At 43.3% G+C, this 27,789-nt stretch overlaps 1 protein-coding gene across 3 annotated transcripts; it reads right to left on the bottom strand.

Annotated features, from left to right (window-relative positions):
• Positions 1-6,516: 6,516 nt before the first annotated feature.
• Positions 6,517-27,276, bottom strand: znf219 (zinc finger protein 219). 3 transcript variants are annotated; one of them, XM_061030914.1, is made up of 5 exons: positions 27,049-27,275; positions 17,007-17,091; positions 14,341-16,726; positions 14,015-14,161; positions 6,517-12,491 (listed from the first exon to the last, which is right to left on the bottom strand). In XM_061030914.1, the coding sequence occupies exons 3-5, from the start codon at positions 16,721-16,723 to the stop codon at positions 11,305-11,307; spliced, it is 3,717 nt and encodes a 1,238-aa protein (XP_060886897.1). In that variant the 5' UTR covers positions 16,724-16,726; positions 17,007-17,091; positions 27,049-27,275; the 3' UTR covers positions 6,517-11,304. The 3 variants fall into 3 exon arrangements, with proteins under 3 accessions (XP_060886897.1, XP_060886898.1, XP_060886896.1); XM_061030915.1 differs by lacking the exon at positions 17,007-17,091 and having other exon boundaries at positions 14,069-14,161; positions 27,049-27,276; XM_061030913.1 differs by lacking the exon at positions 17,007-17,091.
• Positions 27,277-27,789: the final 513 nt, after the last annotated feature.

The following is a 27,789-nucleotide window of genomic DNA, read 5'->3' as shown; positions in this document are numbered from 1 at the left end:
AATAATCAATTTATTCCCATCTTGACCAACTGCAGAATCATTACGTCATGAAATGCTCCCAAAATAATGACAAATGCCTGTTCCTTATAGCCCAAGCGTATGTCTCCAAATAGCTTGATTTTCCATGCAGGTAGCCCAAAATCCTCAAATTTGTCAATTTACTATCAGAGGGAACAAAAAAGAAAACGTTCTTAAAAGTTTCTCTCTTTTACTGATTTTCTTTTTTTTTTTGGTAATCTGTCGACATTTTTCGAAATCAATTTGAGTCATTTAACGGGGATTATAATTTGAAAACACATACAGGAAGTATTTTTTTTTAACATTTAGTTATAAATTAGAGAGCTGTAAGTTCTATAACTGAATTATTTACTTCTTACAGAGAAGGCACGCTGAAGGAGAGTCGTTGGCATTGCTCTTAAATTTCAGCTCGGGGGCCCCGCTCGGACGGCCCTTTCGAAAAAAAAGCACAGCGAATTTTAGTGTTTTCACAGAAGTGCCGAGCGCTTGTTCTCTCATCCATCACCGCTCGTGTTTACACTTTCCAGTCTCCCATGTGCAGCAGTGGCATCATCTGCTACGTATCACAAGACTCTCTGACACTTCCCATCTGCCCAGGGCCGAGGAGGAGGGAGAGAGCGGAGCGGCGTGGATCGTGGAAACACAGCGCGGGACACAGAGCGAGCGAGCGGTCCCAGCGGAGCAATGCTCTACTTCTGTGAAAGAGAAGTGAAAATAATCACTCCGAGGGGACCTCCCTGATGTTATTTTTATCGACGTGGGATTGATTGATCGAGCTGCAGTCGTCTCTCTCTCCTCCTGACGAGACTACATAACATGGTTACTGTATCTTTTTTTTTAATCTACACCCATCTGCCAATGTAAAGACACCTCCCATTACAGCCCATGATGACCACACAGGCCTAATACATTATTCCTCTCTTGTTCATTGTAAAAGTGGGCTTAGGGTCAACTCGCAGGTTAAACCACAGGATTATGCCCCAGGAGTAATAAAGCTCAGACAGAGAGCTTAAGCAGACACTGATCTACATTAGTCCCGCAAGGCAGATTTAGACCCCACATTTTGTAGGTTTTTTTCAGCACAACTTTCAGCACAGACATCACAACACCCAAAAAAAAAAAAAAAAAAAGACGATCTATTCTCACAAATCTAAGAAGTGTAAAGCGGAAAAAAAGAATTAAAAAAATAAACTTTTCGACAACCTCATCTCAAAATGTTCAAAAATCAGTTTGCCACAAATAATGTAGACTACACATACTGTACTCATACATGACCACACGCCCGCCAAGTCTCCCACCATTAGCGCTGACGCCTGCAGCATCGAGCCCCTTGTCCATTAAAGGAAAAAAAAATAAAAAATCTACTTTGATATGCAAAGGAAAAAAAATGTGCACATGCAGCCACTTTTTAAAGGATCCATGCTGTTAGGCCGACTTCTGCAGGCAATAAAGTACTTCATATATACTGCATGATTGATGTAGAGCAAGCCTTCTTTACACTGCAGGGGAAAAACATCACAACATGTAACTGTACTACTCTGCCTTTGCCTTGTGCAAGAACACCAATCTGTGCAATCCTAATGAGTCAGAATGTAGTTGTTGTTTGTTTTTTTTGTTTTGTTTTTTTAAATCTAGATATTATGGACCCCCGTGTAGCGCCAACGAGGCCCCTCGGAGGTCCCCGGACCGTACGTTGGGGAAACCCTCATGCTCCACTCCACCAGATGTTTCACAGTGCCCGCTGGCGATGTGAGCTGGTGTCACTGCTGCTGCTGCTGCTGCTGCCTCTCATTGCGGTGTTTCTGTCAGACTTGGGAGCAATGCCAACAAGAAGTGAAGAGCACTGCGCTAAAACATTTTGTTCTCGCTTTAACTGCACCTCGGTTGCGGTGGGTTTTTTTTATTAAAGGGGGGGAGGGGGGGGGGGGTATAGTAATAAATATTGGGGGTCTAACTGCCTGCGCATGCTTGGTTGGAGAGAGATATGTCACGGTTAATTCCGCACAGGTGCGTGATGTTGACTCGTTTCCTGTAATAGTGTGGAAAAACAGAAAGAGGTTGCACACAATAACTGCGCCTGTAAAGCTGCGCCGATTGTTTCCTCACACACACACACACACACACACACACACACACACACACACACACACACACACACACACACACACACTCACCTCGCTCATCTTGGAAAAAAAAAACACGCGCGTGGAGGGAGTTCTGCAGCAAGAAGTGGACTTTCACAGCCGGTCTCCTCTTGCACCCCGTCTCACTGTCAGAACCGAAGCCAAGCCGTAGAAGATGAAGAAGATGAAGAAGAAGAAGAGGAGGAGGAAGTGCCGCAGTGTTTTCTTGTTTTGACGAGATGGGAGATGATTCACACAGGAGTCCGCGAGCTGACAAAGTGAAGTGATGCTCGGTTCTTCTTCCTCCGGTACAGATGATGGAAGGAAGCTTCAGTGCCTGTAACGGTGCGGTTTATGGGCAACAGGATCTCTCTCTCTCTGTCTCTCTCTCTCTCTCTCTCTCTGTCTCTCTCTCTCTCTCTCTCTCTGTGTCTCGCCCACTCAGGCTCAACCAGTCACCAGGGAGCAGACTACTGCCCCGGTACAGAGATGTAGGCTAATAGGAACATAATAAGAAAACTAACCCTGGAGCAGTTTAACTCTGCCTGTCTCGGACTGCTGTTAATTGATGTTCTACATTCATTAATTAATTAATTTCATTTAAAAATTAAAAATAAAAAAAATGTCCTGACTGAATTCTAATGTCAGCCCACAGCTAATAAATCCACGAGGTTTAAGTTGTGTGTGTGTTTTTTTTTTTTAAAGCATTTTCTAAACACTATGCAACAGGGCCCATTGTAGCAGAGGGATTACATTTTCCACACACCGCTTGTGTCAAGGTGAACAGAGTACATGTATGACTTCCGGTTTTGCCTTTCAAAATAAATCCCATTGTGGAAGCAAATAGCACTACAGTAAGGAATGTAATGAGGAGGAGATGAGATGAGATTCAACTTTATTGTCATTACACATGTACAAGTATTCACCAGAAGTGCAAATAAGCAGAACGTGCAAGAATCTGTGCTATGTATAAGTAATAACAAAATGTACAGATGTAGACTAAAACAAGTGAATTATTGGGTATATATGGCTGGATTAATGGGATGCTATAAATATAAATAAATGCTATAAATATAAGTATATTCTTAGGATTATAATATACAGATTAAGGTGCAGTGAGCATGCTATACTAGATTACAGATAATATACAGAATATGGACATATTGTACAGGTCGATAACTTATTGAGGTGATATGAACATACTATAATACAATAATACAGGTGGATGAGAGATGTGTGCGTATTTCTTCTTTCTGTTTTTACAGCTATTTTTTATTCTCCCAAACCTCCATTTTTTTAAAAAACGTTAAACCGAGTCATAGAGTTTTTTTTTTTTTTTTTTAGTATGATAGGCCTACTTGTATCGGTAAGAAGGTTTTCACTCCAAAGATATTAAAAGACCTCCCTAAGCATTGTTTCCTGTGTGCACGTGTTCCTCTTCTTTGACTTAAACATTGGCATATTCTTATTTACAAATCTATTTTTTTGGTCTCTTTCCTTTTCGTACCTTCAAGTGTACATCAGTCAGAAGAAGTAGCATCTTGCCCATTCAAACTGGGGGAGCTGAAGCCCCAGTTTGAAGGATGTGATGGTGATGTTCTGATCTCTGGGAGGCAGTTATGAAAGTCTCATGATGATGATTAAAACTAAGTATGTTGGTTTAATTGGACTATAATATGTGTGTTAGATTTAGTCGGGCTTTTGTAATTTGGTTGTTATAACAATGTAATAAGGACGTGAGAAATTTGACATTGCATGATTTTTTTGGCTTTCTATTCTTGTTGCATGACGCCCTGAAGAGTGTTCATCTTACAATCTTTGGTCCCAGGACCGACTTTTACTGTTGATTTTAAAGGTCAGGCCTGATTTTTTTTGTTCTTTTTTTCAAGTTAGCTGAATTGAGTAGAGTTTCAAAAAGACCTGAAACTTGATGAGCTAATCTCATTGGACAATACTGAGGTGATGTATGACTAGAAGGTCGACATCTGACTGTAGATGTTCTAACTTCATTAATTTACAATCCTGCTCATTCTTGGCAAATCTTTGCTGCTGTACTTTGTTATTTTGTGTCTTTTTAAGTGTATTATAGTCACAAATCGTATATAATATGTTTGTAGGTTTAGCTGCTCATGGTCAGAAACTTTGATAACTGTGCTGCTGAATGTCTTGGCAGCAACACTCTTGAAAGGGAGTTTTTCCTGACTATATTAAGATTTTTTTTTAAATCCCCGTTGACTTCAGAGCGTCAGTTTTTGAGGAAGCTGAATTACAACAGACCTACCTATATATCTATAGAAATGATTTACGATGCCAATGTGAACACAACAAACAAAAGTTTAATGCTGGATTTGAGGGAAAATGTTTGAATGATATCTTGATAAAACCCAAATTACTGTCTTATATCCAGATCAAGCACAGTATGGTTACTGAACGTTACTTTAACAGTCAGAAATCCAGAATCCGTCCTCTGGCTCTTCAAGTCGACAGATTTTAAAAAATACATCCAGGAGGAACTCAGATGATGGCTACTGTTTGAAGCTTTTGAGGTTTCAAAATGATTGACATTTTTATTTCTATTGTCCCTTTTTATGACAAGTTAGGAACAACAGAATGGAGTTAATGCATGTGTTGGCCACTTTTGAGAAGCGTCAGCATGGTTTATTTATTTATATTATCAAATGTAATCTGTCAAATTGTGCTTTCGGCCTCTTAGAATAAAGGTGTCATGTAAGCCTGATTGGACCAGACTTTAAGCATGACACCATAATCATAAAATCAAACATTTACTTTGAAGGAAAATAAACTACTTCTGTATTTCTGAAGGCTTTCTGCTCACTTTAAGCGACCAAAATAGTTCAAAAAAGTTTTAGCTTGCATGATTAAATACTCCTTTTTTTAATGAATGTAACTTCATCTTATGAGCTTTTATCTAGAGCAGGACTTCAACCTGTTCTCATACTTGTCCACCAGAGGGCGCCCTCGCATCATATTTAATGACATACTTTCATCACACTGGTCCTGGGTTGGGGATCTGGAGGCCGCTGTAAACTCTCTCCAGGTACACATAACCAGGAAAGGATTAATTAGTGGATGCCTGAGGAGGACACTCTCATGTCTACTGTGCTCTTTCAAGGTAATAACGGATGTTAGCAACACACTCTGCATACCAACGGCCATTTCTCAGCGTTCGCATTTGCTAGTGGTTAAGAGTTATATTTATGGGCGGCAATGGGGCCACTGTCCTGTCTCTAAATAAAGGCAGAAAAAGCCCTGAAAGAAACTTTTTTAAAGTTGTATTGAAGCTGCAACTTCTCGCTGACACAAACATTGACAGTGAAGTGTTTTACGCTACATTTACCGTAAAATTTACCGTAATGTCTTATACATTGTCACCATCTTTTTTACGGTAAAATTCTGGCAACCACAGCTGCCAGTATTTTACCGTAAATTATACAGGTTTTTGGTTTTTTTACAGTGCATCTACATTTCCCAATTACTCATGGAAACAACCGAACATCATGGCCGGAAATTCATCCCAAACGGCACGAGTTGATCGATTCTTTGTATCCAGCCAACTTCACTTTATGTGTTATGAATGAACAGTAAACATGCCAAAAGAATGGCCACATGATTTCAAAAAGGGTAATAAAAACGCTTCTAAGACTTGACCATACACAACTACAAAAAAAAGCTGTTTAAGATTTCCCCTAAGCTCTTTTTTGTAATTGTAGAATAATGGTTCCCAAACCAGGATTTTTAGACCCAACATGTGTATGTAAGCTGCTTCCTTCTTTGGTTTCTTCTTCCTCATAAACTGGAGGATTCAGCATTCCCAGAGCTAAACAAAATGTTCATACATTCCCATCTGAGAAATTCACTATTTGGTTGAACTGGTGAGCTACTTTTTGAAACTTTGCCAGCTGTGATTTGGTTAAAAAAAACTTTCATTTAGCTTATTTTGTAAGATAGCAAGAACAGTTGGTAAATATCTTGAGGAAGTCAGATAAAATCATGTTTAAAAGGCTTAAATGCTGACATCATATTCTAAACATATTAAACATATAAACAATGTTTAAGGGTCCTAAGTTCCTAACCCTTCTGAACGTTTGCCATCTTCTCGCACTTCTACTTTCAGCCACAAGAGGGCCCCCTTCTCCAACTCTTGTTTTGCTCTCTGAGAAACCACAGCAATTTAAAGCGACTTGATTCAGCCTGTACATTCACTGACACATCCTTAACGTCTCTTAACATAAAGAATATTTAGTCTCAAGCATAAGAGGAAGTCAGTTTGTAAATCTTCACATCCAGAGTCGATGAACATAAGAGCGAAAAAAAAAAGGAAATCACAGAAAAAACATGAACAAGAAAGACCCGCTTCATTTGTTTGTGTTTATTTATTTCTAATGCATTTTATTTTCTTTTTTTTTTTTTATCTGTCCACAAAGTCATATTAGTCACTACTATGTTAGATCAGTTTTCCCTCACTGCAATGGCAGTAAACTACACAAGAGCCCAAACCCAGCATGGCCCCCTCACCTCGAGGAGATTTGTCATTTCAAATAAACAACACCTTCAGAACCATTAAAAGTATTTACTAACCAATGAAGGATCAGCTCGTATGATGCAAACTTAATTTGAGAGTTCTCTTCAGTGTGAAATAAGTGATTTACAATCAGGAGAGATAAGGTGCGCTTTTCACATTTGTTTGAAAATTCACATTGGAGCCACGTCGCGTTCTGTTGTGCAAATGAAAAATTTAAGTACTTTTTCTAGAGACAATGCTAAGAGTCAGACAAACTGATTTCACATTTTGCTTTAACGCAAAGTAGTGTGGAACCTTTTTATCCCCCAAAATTAGTTTTTCTTTCCCCGCTGGGGTCTGAAGCCCGCAAAAAACAGACGTCTGGTTAAATCTCTTAACATCTCTTCAAATACGTATGTGTACATATGTATACTATGTGACAGGAAGTTTAAATAGGTCAATCATTGGAGAAATGTAAAGGTGCATTTCAACAGTTGCAGCAAAGCTTCCTCCTCTTACATCAATATAGTTGAGCTGAAATGCTGTCTAACAAAACTCCTGAAATCTTCCTGAAGTTTTTCGAGGTGAGGCGCATGTGTGAACACAAACAGCTGGGATTTTTTACTCCAACTTTACCCAGAATTTTCCCTGCCAGCCTTCTACTAAATGTTCCTTTTTTTGAAGTCAGAGTGAGCTGGTATGAGGGCACAGCGAGCAGGAGGCGGTGACGACATTAACATCCTGCACTAAAAAGACTGTTTGCACGAGACCGGTGAGATCTCCGTGCATGTAACGAATCTGCTTCTTTGTTTTTTGTTCACCAGTATCTTCTTTTTGCTCTTCAGACGATGTAGGGATGTCTACATGTCTCAAAGTTTTCAGGAGTGTTTCTGTGAAAATGGCTGAACATACTGCTGCGTATGCAAACATAAAAAGCGTCCCATGTGATTGTCTGACTCTTAGGTGTTGGGTTGATAGTAATAACGTTTCTCCATAAGTGTGGAAATCTAATCTCGAGTGCAGATTTTAAGTCTCTTAGACAATTTTATTTTTTTTGCTGTGCAGGAAATTAGCTAAATAAGTTCGAGTCAACGGCTGCCCTTTCTACATTCAAATCTCCGCAGAACAACTCTTCATACACAATCGATTTGTTGAGAAAAATCTTATCATCATCACAAGAGACAATTTCTGTCACATCAGACATTTGGATTGATCGGCAGGCTGTTTTATTCCCGTCTGCCGGTGGGAGGAGCAGAAGGGACCATCACTCGGGTTTGTGCTCTCTTTAAAAAAACACAACATCTCTAGTGCTATCTGTACAACATTCAACAACACAGTTCTCTTGTTTTTTTTTTGTTTTTTTTTTGTTACTTGTTTTTTTTTTTTTTAACCATAATGCCAGAAAACAATAATAATTATCATTATAAGAAGAGCATATTTCCATCTCAACGGCATTGGACAAACACCACACGAACTGAAATAAAAATCTAATAAAGGCCTCAATACCAGATAGTACACGTCACCTTCAAGTGGTGCTAGAGATCGACAGTTTACGGACGAGAGAGGGGCGTGGAGAGAGAGCAAGCATGAGAGAGAGAGAAAGGGAGAGAGGGGTTTAAGAAAGTAAGAGAAATGGGAGGAAAGAGAGGTGAATGATTAAGTTTTCTGACGTTTTAGTGTCACATCGGACATGTTTTGGCACCTTTGGAGATGAAATATAACATTTGTTACACTTAGACTTGGGCTTTGGTTTACCAAGGGTTAGTATTACGACCAAAAGTAGTCTAACCCTACATATATATATATTAACTTTAACGCGTCTAACTCGGTTAGGTAGTCTATGCTTTCAAGTGTCTAGCCATGCTAGATTGTAATAAGGCCTAGTGGCCTTGTTTAAGGCCGAACGGGCCTGAATTGTGGCGGAGAAATCTGGTTTGAACAGCTTCCCCCCAAAAGGAGAGAGGGGTCAGGAGATAAAAGACAGGAGAAGAAAAAGATTAGAAAAATGGGGCTGAGGTGATGATGGAAGAGGGGAGGAGGAAAGGTCAAAGATAGAGAGGAAAGAGTGTATAGATATAGAATAAGTGCTTTTGGTGAGTTTTACAAAATACACCAGGAAGTGCTTGAAACAGAAGGCACGATGGCGTTGACAGTAGTTGTTAAGGAGACACCACTAAGGGACTTTTCACTACAGAACTCATAAGGTGCTCTAAAAAAAAGGGAACTTAAACACATTAATGCACATTAAGGTGTGGTCACAATCATAGAATACCTTCCATCAAAATGTAGTCCAAGTTGATAAATAGTGTAAAGGGGGTATTACTGTCTAATGTTCAGAGATTTACCTTTAAAGCTCCCATGAGGAGTTTTTAGCTCCTCATGAAAAAGACTCAAATGAATAGTGTGGTCTGTTAACGACCTCCAAAAGCAGACAAAACCATCAGCCAAAGGATCTGCAATTTCTATATCGTTATTTTTACTGTCTGAATCCACTGCAGGGGGGTAGGTGTCAGACGGAGGGATTCGCTGACTGCTGCCGAAACAGCCTTTAAAAAACAATTTCGGGCAAGATGCTAAAGTATGCTAAAGAAGAAGGAGATTTTCTGTTAAGAAAATGTACAGGACAGAGGATCTAAAATTCCTCACAGGAGCTTTAATATACCTTCAAATTGCAATAATTAACATATTTGATTGTTTTCCATTTTTTTTTAGCACTTTTTGTGCTGATTTTGTTTGAATCTGAACTCTCTTTGACAACCAGTTCAGCGGTTGGATCTCTGATACACCGATGGCTGATGAGCGACACGGCTAATCGATGGGGAGTAAAATCTACTGAAACCACAGCTTCACACATTTAAAACGACAACAGAAAGTCGACAACTTCCATTGAAAAAACGTTTGGTCTATCCATAAAGTCAAAAAATAAAATAAAACAACTACTTTGGGAACTCAAACCTTGCACAGTGCTCTGTATAGACATTCCAACTAGTCTTAGCTCACAAACATTATAATCAATATGACTTATATTGATAACCTTTTTCTGTAAGCATCTTGAAATGAAAATAAAGAAAAGTCTGCTTCTTTTTTTTTTTTTCTTCTTCTTGTCATCTTTACAAAAGCTACACATATTCTACTGGGATGTCTATGCATTTGTTAGTGTTTTTAATAATAACTCCTACCATTGTCTTTTCTTTTCATATAAAAAAAAAGAAGAAGAGAGGGAATCTACTCATCTACGAGACGCCGTACCCCAGAGAGAAACAGTTTTGTTTCTCAGATTTAGGCAGGGTTACTGCTCTGTTTGTCCTTCTCTACCTGTATCTTCCCTTCAGCGAAGAAAAAAAGAACTTGTTCCATGTTTGACACAGTTACTAAGTCTCTGTCTCTTTGAAAAGGTGTGTCAGTTGATTGTGTTCGGGGGGGGGGGGGGGGGGGGGCTCGAGCTGCGTCCCTACAGCCGGACTCCCACTCTGTAGTTTTGTTCTTTTTCCATGCATTTAAGCTGCTTGGCAAACCCGACCCGGACCATTGTAAACACTGAATTTCTAACAGTAACCTCTTTCTAATTGCTCAGCTTTGAACCTCTTTTATCACATTATTCATTATTTATACCAACGGCTTTCTTTTTTTTTTTTCTTCTTCTCAAGTTGAACCAAAAATTGGCCACAGCCTGTTTCAAGGACATCACGCTGCAAATTAGCTTTTCTTTTACAACTTAACTATTCACAACACCCTAGAACCACTTTGAACAAATATACTGTACTTAAATCGTTTTAAACTGTATATTCAGATAAAATAAATCGACCTATCGAAGCCTCGATGCAAAGAATTACCAGAGACTCGCTTAACCACATACATGAACAGGCACTAACTGAAAAAAGAAAAAAAAAAAAACGTTCCGTTTTTCTTTAGGACAATCGTCTTGAAACACTTTTCAGACAAACAAGGCAGTGATATATAGTTGAGGAAAAAGCACGCAGCCTGCAACAGTTACCTCATATCTTAAATTAATACCAAATAGCTTAGCCAAGGTTCACAGCTTGAAACTTTCCTACAACGTTTTCCCCATATCTATGTGGACTGCGGAGGAACTTGAAGTTTGAGGTTTCAAACTGTTCAGTGGTCAGTCAGGAGAGCATCTCTATTACAGCAAGCTTTAACCTGGGCAGTATAGTAGTCTTGGATAAACAGTCCATTATAAGTGTTGAATAAATGCATGTGGAATGATGTCGGATCTGCCATAGGTCTAAATGATCATCTTCTTTCATTTAGAAATGGGCGGTCCTCTTCCAAATCATCTATCTTGAAGTAAACTTGAAACAAAACATAGAAAAAGTGGCCTCCAAAATCTAAGACGATGCATCTATGCTCTTTTGTACACAGGCTTTTACTTTGTTGTTGACCATTGTCAGACATAAGGTAGATGAATAATGTCGGAGGGAGCACGACAGCAGTGATTCTTCTCTCCATCCTTTTGAAGGATCGGCGAAAACAAGAATCCTCCAGAAATGAAAGTATTAAGGTGCAAATATATCTTTGACCTTAAACCCCCTTTTCTCTCTGCAGAGCTACCCCCTCCTTATTTTATCCCGCGTTAATTGTCGTTGAAAATCCATTGAGGTGGTGCCTTGAAAAAGCCTGTTAGTCTGTTAAGACTCGTTCCTCCTCCCCCACCATGTGATTGGAGCTCAGGGCTGGTGAAAGAGCTAGGGACATCCTCAGATCCTTGTCCTGCGAATCCTCCAAACTACTGTTCTCCAAATTCTCTTCAAATTCGTCTTCTTGTTCTCCGTCATTGCCCCCGAACTTCTCCATGAGCGCAAAACCATCTCTCGCATTGTTGGTAATGTTGGACTCGGAGTGGTCGAGGATGTCATCCAGATGTTCTGCTCTATCTTCGGCGATCCCGTTCAGGGTCTTGGTCTGAGTTGAGGACCATTCCCCCAGGGTTGCCTTGGACTCTACTTCACTCCCGTGCCTCCACACTGCCAGAGAGTCCAGGTCAGAGTGCTCTGTCCGTGGCTTGGTGGCCCTTGGGACTCCCTCTTCATCCAAGTTGGTAGAAGGGGTTCTTTTGCGTCTGGACTTACTGGTGTGGTTGACCTGGAGATGCATTGCCATCAGCTCTGCTGAGGATGTACGGAATGGGCAGAACAAACACTGGCTCAGTTTGACCCCTGTTGAACTATCCCCTCCGCTATCCCCAACAACATCTCTGCCTTCCTCTAAACTCATGATTCCATCCTCCTCCATCCCTCCGAGGCTTGGTGAGGTGCGACGTGACAGATCCAGGGGTTCAAACCCTACTGCTTGAGTTGAAGGCGCAGATCCTTCCTTGTCACCTGTAGGCTGAACCATCCGGCTAGTAGTAAGGGGCTTACGACGGGACACTTTAGGGGCCTTAGTTGCAGGAGCCTCCCTTATCCAGCCCCCTTCCATTCCACCTTGATAAAGGGCCCCCATCACCCCAGACAGATACCTGTACTGGGTCTCCAGATCAACATCCCTTAGAGCTGCAAGGGCCTTCCGATGCTCCCGTTGGTCCGGAAGCCCCAGGAGCCAGGACTGCTGGCCTGTCCGAGAGGTCGGGGAGTCGGTTTGGCCTCGGTTGACTGGGCAGTGGTTGAGCTGGGATCTGCGCTGCTTGGCCAGCCCAGAGGTTCCAGAGGTCAGAGTGTTGATAGTGGAGGTGAGGCCAGAGGAGGAGGAATTGGAGGACGCTGCCAAAGCATTGCGTTGCTCCCTGTGGTGGCGCTGGAGGTGGTACTTCAGTGAGCCTGACTGGGTACCGGCATAGTCACAGTGGGGACATTTGTAGGGTCTCTCGCCTTAAGGAAATAAGAAACAAAATAAGGCAGGGGAAAGGGTATTGGAGTTCCAACAAGTAGCAAAAATCAGTGAAAGCCAAATTGAAGAAGACTAATAGAGTCCAATTTCAGTTTTAGATGTAGTTACACATTTTAACGGAAGATGGCAGCATTCCATCACTAGATAAAAAGTACACTGCCAGAAAGACATGGAAGAGAGGGCAACATACTGGGGGTATATCAAAAACAGAAATGTATTACATATGGAAAGGATGAATGATTTTATTCTTAAAAGAAGGGAAAAAAAAAACCGAACACAATAAGAAAACAGTTCTAGCAATGAATGCGAATGTACATGCAAAAGTGTGAACCATTTGATCCGTTGCTTAACAAGAAATTATAAAGGGATATAAAATTTCAAGGGGCGATAATCTCAAGTAGACAGCAATATCATGACCATATTATTATAATTTGATGCCTTCACTTAAATTACTGACCATGTGGTAATCACTTGATGGTACAGACACGCAATGGAGCATGAGAGAAAGAGCTGTATGCCATCATGAATAATAAAACTGTGATTTGATAGGTCCTGTCAGCTCTGGATGAGTATTCATAATGGCAAAAAAAAGATTTAATTCAATGCATTTTTGGGCACTGTCTTGCTGAAAAGACTTGGATGTGGTCCAGTTACCAGTTGCTGGGGATTGGTGGCATCTCTAAAATGGAAGAATTGTCTGAATTGTGATCGAGTACACATCAAATGGAGGCAAATGAGACATGCTATTGCCTCGTGCCATTAAAGTATTATGAATATGGAGTGCGACTGAGTGCTGTGAGAGTTCCCAATTTTTCATTAACTTCATCCTCAAACGCTCGATTTGTTTCTTTATGTGTTCAGAGAGCCTGGTGGTGACTGTCTGATATGGACTGTTGGTACGCAGGAAAGATATGAAAGAAAAAACAAATAACAGATTTGCCGACTTCAGAGACAGATTTAGAGATCAGAATTTCAGAGAGATTAAATGCAAGCATGTTATTGAGAGTTATTGAGAGATCTGCTGAGCATTTACTTTAAGTTTACGTACTAAAAAATGTAACAAAAAATAAATGTGAAAAGCCTGTGCCAAACCATTCTCATATTGCATAATTTTGAGCTAGAAAAAAAGGTAACTATAAAACTACTGGGTAGTAAAAGACATGTTTTTGTGTCTTTCTTAGGGGATATGTTAGAGGCCAGGGAAAGATTGAGCTTTTCACTGAGACTTTAACAGTTTGAATCCCTGGAGTAGCTTGATTTTCCTCGAAGAACTACTGTTAATATACCCTCAAGCAAGGCACTTAAACAGAAGTTGCTCTGGTAGAGCTGCTCAGTTGCCTGCAGTAAAGCGGCTATGATTAGCACTAGCCAACTCTCTTGGGTGAATGTGTTAAAAGGAGAAAAGTAGTGCTTCTAAAGCGAGGATGCTCAATGAAACCTTTCCAGGGATTTATAAAGGTTAAAAAAAGAAAAGGTGGTTTGTTAAACCCACAGCAGTTCTCACCTGTGTGAACTCTCAGGTGCACTTTAAGATGGTGTGAAGAACGGAAGGCTTTACCACAGTAGGGGCAGTCTTTAATCCCTCTACCACGCACTCGCTCCCTGGTGGGAACTGAAGGAATGGAGGAGACTGATGTCATGCCATTTTCTCCTGCAAGAGAAGGAAGGTGGGAAAAATGTAAAGATAACAGCCGGTGTAAAGGCCCCCCCTGAGAGCTTCTATTAGCAACAGAAGAGCAGTATAAAAACACATTTTCTTGTGCTAACACCATCATATGTGAGCAAACACAACCTTAAGACAAAATAGAAAAAGCATGTATGCGATTGTACCTTTGAAGTTTGAGATGACTGAGTGAAACCCCGTAGCTGCTCCTGCTTGTTGTGATCCACCACTGTGCAGTTTTGATTCCTGTCTCACGTCTCCCGTTTGTTGGGATCCACCACTGTGTAGCTGAGAATCCAGTCTTATGTCACCACCACCACCACCACCACCACCTCCTCTTCCAAACTCTGCTCCTCTACGCCCACCACTCCCCTCCTCTTCACAGCCACCTCTTTTTGGGGGCCTCTGAGTGTGAACGCGAGCGTGGACCACAACCTGTTGCAGGCTGCGGAACAGTTTTCCACAATCTGGGCATTCCCATGGCCCTCCCGCTCCGCCGGACTCTTCTCTTGGCTCGAGGCCTCCAAGGTATGCTCGGACTTGGTCGGCCTCAGTTATCACCGAGTTCCGACCTTGGCCTCGCTGGTCTTGTTGTTGACCTCTCTGATTGGACCTCTGCTGCTGCTGCTGCTGCTGTTGTTGTTGCTGCTGCTGCTGCTGCTGCTGCTGCTGGGCTACTGCCAAGCTGCGAGCCACCAACTGCCACCAAGTTGCCTGGTCCCCTCCCTCTGAAACTGATGCTGTAGCTTCACCCGCACCCCCTCCTCTAGTTGCTCCCCCTCCTCCTGATCCACCAATACTGCCACCACCACCACCGTTTCCCATCTCTGCCACCTGAGCCACCGCTTGAAGTCTTTCCATGCAGCTGGCTCCACTGCCATCACTGGGCAACCCCAGGTAGCCCAAGATGGCCGACTTGCTCGAGCCCAATCCGATTCTGCCTCCGGTTTCCCTCTCCGATCGACCTTGTCCACCTCTGCCGCCTCCTCGCTGGGCCAGAAGAAGGCTCGAATAGAGGGCGTTGAGAGACTGATTAGCAGCAGAGCCTTTGGCCTGGTGATCAGCGCCTCCTGGCCCCCCGAGGCCTCCCAGCCCTGCCTTCAGCCCGAGTTTGTTAAGATGTACTTTCATGTGGTTTTTGAGGAACCAAGGCTCCTTGAAGCCACGGCCACATACCTGGCACTTATGGTCCAAAGAATCCTTGTGCTTACGCATGTGTCCCTTCAGAAACCAAGACTGGGTAAACCTCTGTCCACAAGTTTCACATCGAAACGCTGGCAGTGCGGCGGATGCAGCCGCTGTGGCAGCCGGCGTCTGCTGTGGGGTGCTCGGGGTTGGGGCCGGGGTATGCGTTGGGGTGGGAACAGGAGTGTCGGGGGTCGCGATGACTGGCCGGGAATTGAAGGCTGTTGGCAGGGCAGGTATGTCAGGGGAAGGGTGGCACTCCTGCAAGTGAGACGCAAGGCTCTCTTCTTGGCTGGCAGAGAAAGGACAAAGAGTGCATTTATACGGGTTGTGGAGAATGCGGACATGGCGGGTCAACTCCGAGGCCGTGCGGAATTTTCCTTTGCAAGCGTGGCAGCGGAACGTAGGTGCTATGGGAGTGGACGCGCATTCCAAGATTGTAGCAGAATAGGGAGAGGTCACGGAAATGGGGTCTTCTGTGAGCGGAGGGGTCAGCGGTGTGCTGTCATCCAGTAAATAGTTTGGGTTCTGGTCTGTCTGGCCATCATCTAGAGCTTTGACTTCACCATCAAGATCCTCTTCTTCTGTGAGATGCTGGATAAGAGTCCCCGGCAGTAAACGCTGGTTTGAGGGACTTCTGTGATTCTTGATTAAGTCTTTGTGGTTCTTTTGGATTTTGAGGTGCTGCTTCAGCGGCGCCGAGGGGAGTCCAGTCCGGTACAGGGCTGTGGCTCGGCGGTCTCGGTCCAGACTGTGAGCTCTGGCATGAAGGGACAAAATACTTTGGAATCTGAATCTCTTCCCGCAAACGTGACAGGGAAACCTGAGCGCAGGTCCTGATGAGGCCCCCCCGACTCCAGGTGTCGCCCTGGTGACGGTATCTTTCTGGAACAGCTGGAGGTCTAGTTCGTCGCTGCAGTTTCCACTTTGCCCTGATGAGAGGGCGAGCTCCAGGGCTCCAAACCCGAGGACTGGCGCTGACGGCGTGGCAGGAGGAGAGGAGTCCAAACAAGGGCTGCATGCAGCGTCTTGTCCCCCTCCTCCTCCTGGGAACAAAGCAACCGCCGGGGTTGGGGATGGAGGAACTCCATCCAGCCCTTCCTCTTCGTCTTCTTCATCAATTTCAGGTTGATTGATGTTTTCCTCCTGAAGGGGAAAAGGGGAGAGGGGGAAATAAGGTGTGATGTCCAGGCTTTGAGGGGAAGGTTCGGGGCTTTGAATGGGCAGTGCAACGGGGCTGTCGGGTAGAGAGAGCAGGGTGTGAGGAGAGGAGGCCTGAGGGCTGTGGTCCAGGGATGGCAGTGTAGGGGGGGACTGGGGCTGCTCACAAGAAAGAGACAGCACACACTCTGGTGGAGAATCCATCCTCTATCAGTGCAAAACACAAAACAGAAGGAGAGAGGCAGATAGTGAGTGGAGCAGATGACTTAAGAAGGCTTAAAAAAAAAAAACAAGAGGAAAGGTTAAATTTGCATTTGTGCATTTTTATCCTCGACTGCTATGACCTTGACCAGATCTCGAAAAAAACAACCAAACACATAGACAGAATCAAATGGCAATTGTTTGCATAGTCGGTTACAATGTCTGTGTCTGGTTTGAATGCATCGTATATATGTATGTGAGTGTGTATTAGAAGGGTGAGGATTACCAGCAGTGCGTGTGATGTTATGCCATTCTTTAGTGTCTTGGCTGATTGGGGACGCACTTCTGTGGCAGCCTCCTCCTTTAATTTTCTGGGGACAAAAACAAGCAAAAATAAAACCCCGGATGACACCATGATGACTAATGGGACTTTAGTCTGGATTATTTCTTATCACACAATCCAATAATGATGCACTTGAAATTAAGTTGTAAGAGGCAGTTTTTCTAAGAATTATTTTTGACCTTTTCTTTTAAAAAGGACAGTGGATCAAGTAGTAAATCGGGAGAGAGAGTCGGGAACGACTTGAGGGAAAAGGAGCCGCAAGACGGACTTGAGCCCAAGCCAGTCCTTTGGAGGACTACATCCTCTGTACATGGGGCTCAACCTAACAAGATAGGCCATCAGGGCCCCCTAAAAAAAGCACACTTTCGCACCGTATGATGCTCCAATATACTAGATAAAAACTTTTTTTTTTCAGTGTGATTGCAGGTGTGAGTGCTTTTGAAATATCGAGCAATGAACTGCAGGTAGCAGACTTCTGTCAAACAGGATGAAAGCCAACTTGCACCCAGACCCTTTGAATGTATTTTTATGACAAATGCTAATTCCAGCAAATCAAATGCATGCTCATTATGGCATCCTTTAAATGCATGTTAATGCTGAGTACAAAGTAAAATCTGCATTTTGATCTTCATTTCCTCTTCAGTCTGCGTGGGCGTATGCGTTACACTTCAACATGTAACAGGTGTGCACCTGTTCTTCCTTCTGCATGTGTTCACTGAGCGCTCCAGCATAGCCTACTGTTAGCAGCATATGGGATGATTAGTCGGAGTGTGAATCTGCACCGGTGTGTATCTGTCTGTGTGTGTGTGTGTGTGTGTGTGTGTGTGTGTGTGAGTGTGTGTTGAGGAGTTTAAGGGCACCCACCACAGGACATGGACTGTCCCAAACAGGATGGGCGCGCAATGTTTTGACTTCCCCACACACCCTTCCTGTACACTCATACAGTAGCAGCTTTTTGCTAAATGCACACACACACGCACACACACACAAACACACAGATTGGACGCACTTATGCACAGAAATATTTGTTAAATCTGCTACTTGGGGCGTGGTGGATTTGACCCGCACACTGCTTAGTCATGGTTACTCCTTTAAGTACAAATGTAAGCTCATTCCAATGTTTTGTTGACTGCACTGCAACCCGTCACCCCCGCCCCCCAGTTAAACAGAGTCAGCTAAAATGTAAAGTGTGATATACAGCATATTGAACACACACACACACACACAAGCATTTTTGGCAGGCCACGCTCACACGCCCAAAAATATTTTGAGTGCACAGCAGTTTGCACGAGTTCGAGTGGATTTATGCACATCGGCTGTTTTTCCGTCCATCATTCGGCGGCGTTGAGGAGCAGCAGAGAGAGCGCCCACAACAAAACAAAAGGTCATCAATCATTGTGGTGAAAAAAAAAAACAATGGAACATCTGTGTTCGCAGGTGTGACGCCCATATTTGTGTTCGCGCGGCGGCTATGTTCACATATGTGTTTATAAGATCTGTTGGATTTGTGTTTGTGAGAGTGTGTGTGTGTGTGTGTGTGTGAGTGTCACTGAGCCTGGATGACAAAGAGATTCTCATGTAGCCAGTTGACATTTTAGCTCGGCTATGACTCACAGGGATATCACACCATATCAATCACATAAACACACACAAGCACAGACACACACTCTCACACATAGACTCCCTTCTTAATCCACCATTATTGTTCTTTCTCTCCCTGTCTTCCCTTTCCCCCCCTCTCTGTCTTTCTTTCTCTCCCTGATTCATACTCCTCCCATCCCCCTCTCATTCTCTCGCTCCCTCCCTCCGTCTATTATTCACTAATTTTCTTTCATTCTCTCTCCCTCTCTCTCTCTCTCTCTCTCTCTTTCTTTCTCTCCTGCAGTGTTGCCAGTTGGCGGCGTGCCAGGGAATGCTGATATCAGCTGGTAGATTGGGCCCTGCCAACATGGCGAAGAGCAAAAAATGAGAAAGGAGGCAGACAGAGAGAAAGAAAGAAAGAGAGAGACAGAGGGAAACACAGTGCAGTTAGAAAACTGGGCAGCGTTTAAAAAAAAAAAAAAAACACCACACATTGTCAGAAGCCATGTGAATGAAAATGATTTAACGTGATTGCCAGCGTGGTGTTGAGGGGGGGAAATAAAGGTAAAGGGACGGACATGCTGGAACAGAGAATTGGGAGAGAAATCAGAGCGGTGGAGTGGCAGGCTGGGGCATAACATGAAGAGAAGAACAACAGATTTGAAAAATCATTTGGAGAAAGTCAACACAAAGACGTATGCACAGAGAGAGAAACAGAAAGGACTGGGTGCAAAATGTATCTGCAGCAGTGTTAAGTCTGATGGAATTATCATATGAATATCAGCATCACAATGCATTGTTCCAGCGTGACGGTGGCCGTCGCCAACCCACCGGCCCCTGTCATGCCAATAAAGACGATTTGGATAGATGGAGAGAGGGAGATAAGGTGCAGCAAAAGGATGCAGGGGGAAGGGGCGACTGAGGGACACAAATCAGATTGGAACAGGTGGAGCAGAGGCACATTAAAACCAGGTGTAAATAAAACAAGGAAGCAGTGAAGATCCAGATACCTACATTAACCCCCCCCCCCCCCCCCACCCCCCCTGGACATGGTCCTACATACATCTGTCCACATTACCTCCAAACACATTCATTCCAAATGTGCAAATTGCCGTGCTTTTATCGGCAACTGCACTCCAAAAAAGAAATCACACATGAATAGCTCATGCAGGTTCCTCGACAAGGTGCTAACTGTCACTTTTTTTTTTTTTAGAAGACTTGAATGCTGTAGAAGAAAGTGATGCATGCTGCAGTTTTGCAAAGGCACGGAGGAAAAACCTGATTTAGAAAAGCACGCCGAGGAAATGCATTTTTAATGTCAAGGTGCAAATGTGAGCCGAAGTCAAATGTTGAAAAGGGAGGGACAAAAAAAAAAACGAAGAAAAGAAGCATTTCTCCTGCTCTTTCACCCGAGTTGTTTACCTCTGCATTTCTGTCGATGAAATTGCATTCAGTGTTAACGACATTGCCATCCGCACGGTAATGACAGCTTAAAAGCATATGGTCGCCGTGTTAAGCGTTAGCCGTGGTTGTTTTCATTACGGTAATTGCGGCGTAACTTGAAATATGAGATTCAAAGACCTCATTTACCTTCTCTGGAAATGAGTTTTTACGATAGAGGTCAATATGTCAACTGTCTTTTCTTTTTCTTTTTTTTCTTTTTTAGCCACTCCTCTCAAAGAATAAGCATTGTTTAAAAAACCTGACACCTACTCCGACAACTGTGTTGCAAGGTGTGTGTCAAGCAGGTGGGGGGTTGCTGAGTCATGCATCACTTCCCTTAAAAATAGTTGCAAAGGGAATCGGAGCACAATATGTTCAGACAAGTTTCTTTTTTCTGTAAGTCATTGTGTAAACATCCACTGAGTGATACGCTTTTATTGTGAAAGCAGTTAGTGCAGGTCCGTACACGCCGGCACAAAACACATCATAATTGTAAATGTGAGGGTGTGAACACCTTTCACTTTATGACTCCAATAGAGTGTGTGTGTGTGTGTGTGGGCAGGAAGCGCCATATCTGTTGAGCTTTATATTAATGATACGAGTGTCATTGTGTTGTAAGCTGTGCCTTTCCAAACGGTTAAGTCTTTTACCATTTTGCACTCGCCCCGCGTTGCAGAGTTCAGCCTGTGAACACCTAATCTCCATAAACAAAGGGAAACACAAACTGTAATTGAGGCTACAAGATTTTTGAAATGTTCTGGTTGTGGCTCGTAGTCGGAGTCTTATTGTCCATTAGGGTTTCTGCAGGTGTTGACCGTCTTAAAGAGAACCCTTGGAGCGGGAAGACGCTGGACGCAATCCGCCATAATGAAGTCCGAGAACGCATTGCCGTTAACGGTTTTATCCGACAACATTTAAGCTTTTCGAAGCAGCTGTCTGCTCACAAAGTTCAGCTTACTGTCCGGCAACGTGGGCATTTTGATTTTCACCGTAAGGTCAAAAACACTAAGAGTAGGTTTTATAGAATAAATGGATCATGGATCGAATACTTGAAAAATTAAACTGTGGATTTGGATGCAAAAATATGCACGTTATGTCGTTTCCCCTGTGAGCCCAGGTAAGAAACTACATTGAGATCCAACAGTTTTGCACAGTCTTTGTCCCAAAATGATCCATAATCTGTTTTTGTCTGCAGGCTACGATTCCTCACATGGAACCTCAGGGTCGAGGTCGTCCTTTCAACTCCATCTCGACGCGTCCATGTTGCTTGACATTGTCAAAAAAATGTCAGCCAGTGTGGAAACAGAAAGTCTGGGGACATTGTTAAAAAAAAAAGTTATCTAAATAACTTTCTGACTGCACCCTTGGATCAGGCCATCGCTTCCTGAGTCGAAAAACCTTTTGTTTGGGAGATTTGGATTTGGAGAAATGGACTGATGGGCAAAATATTTTGAATGGCAAACATGTTTTTTCTTCTTTACAAGATTCTGCGATTTAGGATTAATGTTGTGACCCATCGTTGGTTTGAAACCCTGGAGATTAGAGACAACCAGGAATCAAACTCTGTACTTGAACTACCTTCTTGTAGTGTTTGTCTCCTTGTTGCCCGTGTCCTTCTCTATGACCCTTTAAAAATAAGCCTCTCCAAGGTCTCGGGCCTGGATCCTCGGAGCTGTGTGTATTTCTTTGTGTCCTCACGAGTGCATCTTTTCTTTCAACCTTATTACTCCAACTCTCGTGTGATGAAGTCGGCGCGAGGTGAGGTGTCCGTTGGGGGATGATTGTATGTGAGACTGACCGCAAAGAATGTGTAAGGGAAAAGCGAGGATGAGCGACTTGAGGGAGGAGGAAGAGAGAGAGGGGGGGGGGGGGAGTCGGCGCTCTGTGCGGTACAGTATAATTTGGCCCTGTGGTTTTTATCGCGTGGTCACGTGGCCGACTTCCCCACAGACGGTATTCATTTCCTTTACTTCACCTTTCCCTGAACCCCCCCCTTGCTTCACTCACTGCCTCGCACCAACTTTGTCTGGCTCGCGCTCCCCCCCCCCCTCCCCCTCCCCTCATCTTCAGCTCCAGCAATGATAAGGGGGTAAAAAAAAAAAGTCTCCCACTGTGCCTCTACCACTTACTGTTAAGATATGACAGGTACAGGAAGTGCGACTTCTGTGAATCAGTTTGAGTTTTTCTTTTTTCGGGCCAATAAAGAGGCCGCAAGTCTACCTTGAGAACGAGGCTACCTGGCACTCGCGCTGTTGGAAAGAATTGTCCTTCAGAAGGCTACAGGCTGATAAGTGGTTGGTCTTTTTTTTTATATTTTGTGAGCGAGGCAAAGAAAAAAATTAGCAAAAATGACACCTGAAACCTACGCCTCTTGATCTCTTGAAGGCCACCGATGGAATTTGGTTAAAAAAAAAAAAGCCACTTTTTCCTTCTCTACATTTAACGTTATCCTACCGCTTTTTTTTTTTCGGCATTTACTGCCAAACCTTCCTACTTCCTCTCCTCTTCATCCCCTCCTGCTCTTTCTGAATGAAGACCTCCTTCAGTTGAGAACACAAGCCAACATTCCCCACTTCCACCTTTTCTCACATTGAACACCATCCCTTTTCTTCCTCTCCTCTAACCTTCCCCCGATCTCTTCTTCTTCCTCGCCCTCTACTCTCCATCTCCTCCTGCGTCTTTCTGAATGAATTCCACCTTCGGGCTGAGAACACGAGCAGACACTTCACCCAAAGCAGTTGCAAAAAGTGCCAAACTGGGGAGATCTGAGCGAGCGAATCGTAAAAAAAAAACATCACAGCAACTGCTAGCAGAGAAAACGAGGCCCCCCTCGCTCGGAGTCATACGGGCCGCGCTGTGTCTAAACCAATGAGCGGAGGCATCGACTGACTCGTCTTGATTCGAGACTCCGAGGCCTTAAAAAGAAGAATTGGGTTTGGGGCGCGCGAAAGGCAAAAGGCGGCGAGTTGTGTTTTACCTTTGAACGTTGGGAGATCACCTGCAGGGGGTTGAGAGAAAAAGAAGCGTCGGAACGAACAAGAGCATGATGTCTTAAATCTCTAATCAAAATTTCCCAATGAGTACTTGAATCTGTCACTCAAATACCCAAAACGTTCTTAATATGAAAATGCTTCCAAACCCGCTTGGTAACAACTGTCCTTGATGAAGATACCAACTCCTCCCCTCCTCCCCCCCCCCCCCCGAACCCCCCTGAGGCGCTGACCCCAACACTGCGACCTCCTTGTGGAATATGTGTACCGCAGATCAGACATGTGAGCACCTATAGAGAAAATAGAAACTGTTAACACAGGATGATTCTTTAACTCACCCCCTGGGGAAATTTGCAGAGCATGTGCTCTTCTTTTTTCTTTTTTTTTTTTTTGGTAACACCTTCTTAATGCGCTCCCAATACAACTTCATGAAGGTGTCAACACTAGTTTTTGATGCTTGCACTTATAGACAGAACATGAATCAAGACAAATCCTTCAAATTCAGGCAGCCTATAGAATCCATAGCTGTTCTGAACAGCGGGAAAAGCCGGCCGTCATCAGGAGGGAAGTGGCGCTAAACATCGGGATAATAGTGCAAACATTTTGATTCACTTCAAGACGAAACAACAACAGGGATCTTCACAGTATTAAAAGCTTAAAAATACATGTGTAAAGAATGAAGAAGAGAGCGTGGGAAACTGCTTTACTCCCTCTCTAACTTTTACAGGCTTTCCCAAAATGGGCGCACTTGTCACATTTCCAGTTTTGGAAAGTTTAAGGGAAATTGGTCACATCCATTCACCCACGGATTCAAACGAACAAACGTGGGGTTAAACTTCTTCTTCTTTTAGGCCTCACAGCGTCGAGGTGTTTCGACCACTTCGGCTCTTGTGTTGTGCTTGACCTGCTGTTTTTACTCACAGTCCCCCCCCCCCCCCCCGGGGACCTTTCCGATGGTAGTTTGAACTGCTTCGCTTCGCTTTTGCCATGAAGTCAAGCACAAAAAAACAGTAGAAGAATTCAACCGTGTACCTGTCGGTCCGCCTCTGTGGGGTAAAAATAAAATAAAAATCGGTTGGAAAAACTGGTCTGCCAACTCGACACAAGTGGCACAAGTGGCGTACTATTTAAGTAAGACCCTAATGCTCTAAATACACGCTAATCCCGAGCAGGCAGCAGAACTCTCAACAGTCTCAAAATGTCACAATGCAGTAGATTCTGCCTAACCGAGGGCAAGCAGGTGCCTCTCCCGCAGCGCACTAATGACCCAATTATATCAATCAGAAGCCTTGATTGGTGCTACACTCCTCTCCTTTTTACTCTCTCTCCCTCTGTGTCTTTCTCTTCCCTAAGAGCCACCTGGATGGGGTGTATGTGCCCCTTCAAGTACAGTACAGTGTGTACAAAGATTGGGAGGAGGCGGAGGAGGAGGACACTACTTGAGCACAAATAGCGAAGAAAAAAAAAAAAAGGTCTGAATGAAGCAAAAACCATTAGACCCCTTTCTTTTTTTAAACATGGGACACTATATAATGCATTAGTACAGTAGGTTTTTTTTTTATTGTTGAGTGTTCGCAATGTGAAGCAGCATCTCAGATGAAGAAGGAGACACCCGGTAGGGGCGGAGGAGGGGGATACTTTTTTTTTTTTCAGAAAAGGAAGAGGATTCTTTTCCTTTTAGAAATTCTATATTATATGGAGTCTTAAAGTTTTTGTGTTTTTTTTTTTAAATTAAGATTTAGAGTTTTAAAAGTCTCTGTGGGGAAATATCCAATGAAAAGCAAAGATTTGAACAAGAATCTTTACAGTTTTCTTTATGGATTTTTACACCTTTTTTTGCGCAGATAAGCAAATAAAATGTGGTTTATGTATCTACGATTTAAGCAACATGTCTTCCTTGGATGAATTGTAAAACATGCTCGAATGAGAGATGAAGTAAACAGAGTTTAAGAGCCCTTCACAACATCTCTGTTTATAGGACAAGCCAGCAATGTCAACCTACTTCTTACTGTGCACTCGCTCTCTCAAAATCAAAAGTGTGACATTTCTGGCGGATTTAAAAATAGGACATTTCAGGATCCCTAAACATATTCCTCTGGATCCAGAAAAAGGGCGACAGGAGTGTCTCTTCGGTCAACCCAGATGACACGTCTGCGCCTTATCTCATGAGGAATTTCCTCCTCGCCCCTGTGATGTGCGTCAATAACGTGCAACCATTTTCAGTCGCTCTTTTCCCCTCTTCTCTCTCGCGGCCATCTCAATTAGAGGCACATTAATGAAATAAATAACCATCAACTAAACAATGCACTAATAAACAACCCACCCTCTCTAAAAAAAAAAAAGAAATGAGATTAACCCCTGCTCGCAGATGCTTGTCCGAAAATAAAAACGCGATTAAACATCAGAAAACAGTGGGGACGTAGTTTTTTTTTTTGGGAAGTCGGGGGGGTGGCGTGTGTGTCATGTCAGCCTATCTATCGCTCTCTCCCCTGCTCCATTTTGTTCTTAAATTTTCTATACAAAAGATTAAGGGAGGGGAAAAAGACGAGTGAGCGAGCGAGGGGAGAGGACGGGAGGAGGAAGAGAAAAAAAAAGTGCCATCATGGTTTTCATCTTGGATCCTCTGCCAATCTCGCAGACCGACATCAGTCCCCCCCCCCCCACCCCCAAAAAAGCGACATCTTGTCCAAAAACGCTCTTTTTTTTTTTTTTCACAGAACCGGCAACTTCTCTCTTTGCAGAATACAATTTGGCAACACTCACACACACGACTACAACGTTTGCATGCCACACTTGCTATGCTACTTTCTGAGCTTGGAGGTGATGTTAGGACAAGTAAACGGGCTTGTAGTAAACATTGTAGTAAAAGGTGGTGGTGGTGGTGGTGGGGGGGGGGACAGTAGGCTATATAAGGTTTTTTAAGGGACTATTTGCAGCCCTGCGGATGCGTTTTGGTGCGCACATCCCACATCAAAGTGACGGTGCTTATCTCGAAAACAATGCACACAACACAATGCCTTAATGCGAGTCCAACAAAAGAATTAGTCAAGCTAATCGCATCTACCCACAAATTACTTGCCAACATGCACAAAAATCCACTTTTCTTCCCGGACAATATGTCTGCTGCTTCTCAAAATCTACGCTTTACGCACCGAGAACTTATAGTGAGCCTCTTTTTTTTTTTTTGGTCAAAGCGACTTTCTTTTTTTTTTTTTTTTTTTAGGTCGTTTTCCAAAGAGAGGTTACCAAAAAAAAAAACGGGAGAGGAGGTCGTTCCTCATGTGGATAGAAATATCGCCTAGCTCCCCCACAACTTGGGTTAAAGTTACGCGAATTTAAAAGAATACATCTTTAACCACTTCCGAGTGACTTTTTAGTGCACTTGCAACCATTTTAAAAGTCGCCCCTTTCATCTCTTGTTTGACTTCCCGAATCGACTTACTCCGCATGTTAAACCGGAATTATAGTGAGAAAACGGCAACATTTCTCCCGTTTTTTTTTTGTCATGTCACGGGGAGGAGGTGCGGGGCGAGGGGGGGGGGGGGGCTACATGAATGTCGGCCACACGCAGCACATACACCGGCTTACATACATGACACACACGTAAAGTGGTCCGGAGCGCACGGTAACATACATACATGCACGTCTATAGCTTCACGTGCTAGCTCACACATCTCCCCCCCTACCCAAAAAAAAAAAAAAGCTGGCTGAGAAATTAAAAAACACAACAACAAGAACTACAAAATTGGCCATTATCCCCGAGTGTTGCTCGTGAGCAAGAGAGAGAGAAAAAAGGGCAACAACAGTCGCAATAAATTCAACAATTTTTGGGAAATGTTTCATCCCCGAGTGTTTCACGCCACCATGCATAAAAGTGTACATGTAAACAGAGTAAACAGTGGTGGATTAAATTAAACTAGATGTGTGGAGATATAGGATATATGTTGAAAGTAAAGACTCAGTGTACTTACGGGAGAGGCGGCGAGGAGATTAATGACACGACACGTCATGATTACGTTTCACTTGAATTAAATACATTACGAGTTGGGAAAAAAATGGAAATCAGGGTTGTATACAAGCATACGCCGTTTCCCCCTCCCTCCTCCCCTCTCTTTGGTCACCCTCTTCTCTCTCTCTCTCTCTCACTCTCCTCCTCCTTGTCCTCCTCCATCTCCCTTTTCTTTTCTTTTCCCTTCTCCCTTTCTCTCCTTTTCTTCTTGCATTTTTTCCCATTTATTGTAGGCTACAGGAGGAGTTGGTGAATAGAGAGAGAGAGAGAGAGAGAGAAAAAAAGGAGAAGTGGGAGGGAGAGTGATGTAGGTTGGAAATGTTAATTATAATCTCAGCACGGGCACCATTTTACAACGCTGTCATCTCTTCACATTTGTATCCTAAATATGGCATCTGGGGTGGCGGGTAGCTGACAGTAAGAAGAGACATTTTTTTCTCTTTTTTTTTGTAGAAGAAGAAGAAGAGGGGGGAAAAAGTTTCACACTGATTGAAGTGTGTTTAAAGTGATGACAGGGGACAAGAGGCAGCCTAAATGTTGTGGTGAACCACCCCCGGAAGCACATGGCCACTTTCAGGGTGGAGAGAAACAAAGTGCACATATTTGGGATGTAGGCTTCCCAACATAAGGCCTGGGTACCACCAGGAGTGCCTGAGGGAGGTTTCCTGGGGGTCCCCAATAAATAAATAAAAAATAAAACAAA

This window comes from Labrus mixtus, chromosome 23, assembly GCF_963584025.1.
Source record: "Labrus mixtus chromosome 23, fLabMix1.1, whole genome shotgun sequence".
Classification (NCBI taxonomy): domain Eukaryota; kingdom Metazoa; phylum Chordata; class Actinopteri; order Labriformes; family Labridae; genus Labrus; species Labrus mixtus.
This window is presented reverse-complemented; position numbering and strand designations above follow the sequence as displayed.

Excerpts from the sequence above, each read along its gene's own strand:
- znf219 (XM_061030913.1), bottom strand. The coding sequence starts at position 27,087 with ATGACGTGTCGTGTCATTAATCTCCTCGCCGCCTCTCCC. Across the intron at positions 16,727-27,048 it reads ATCTCCTCGCCGCCTCTCCC|AGGATGGATTCTCCACCAGA; the intron begins GTAAGTACACTG and ends TTGCACTGATAG. Across the intron at positions 14,162-14,340 it reads AGTCATCTCAAACTTCAAAG|GAGAAAATGGCATGACATCA; the intron begins GTACAATCGCAT and ends CTTCTCTTGCAG.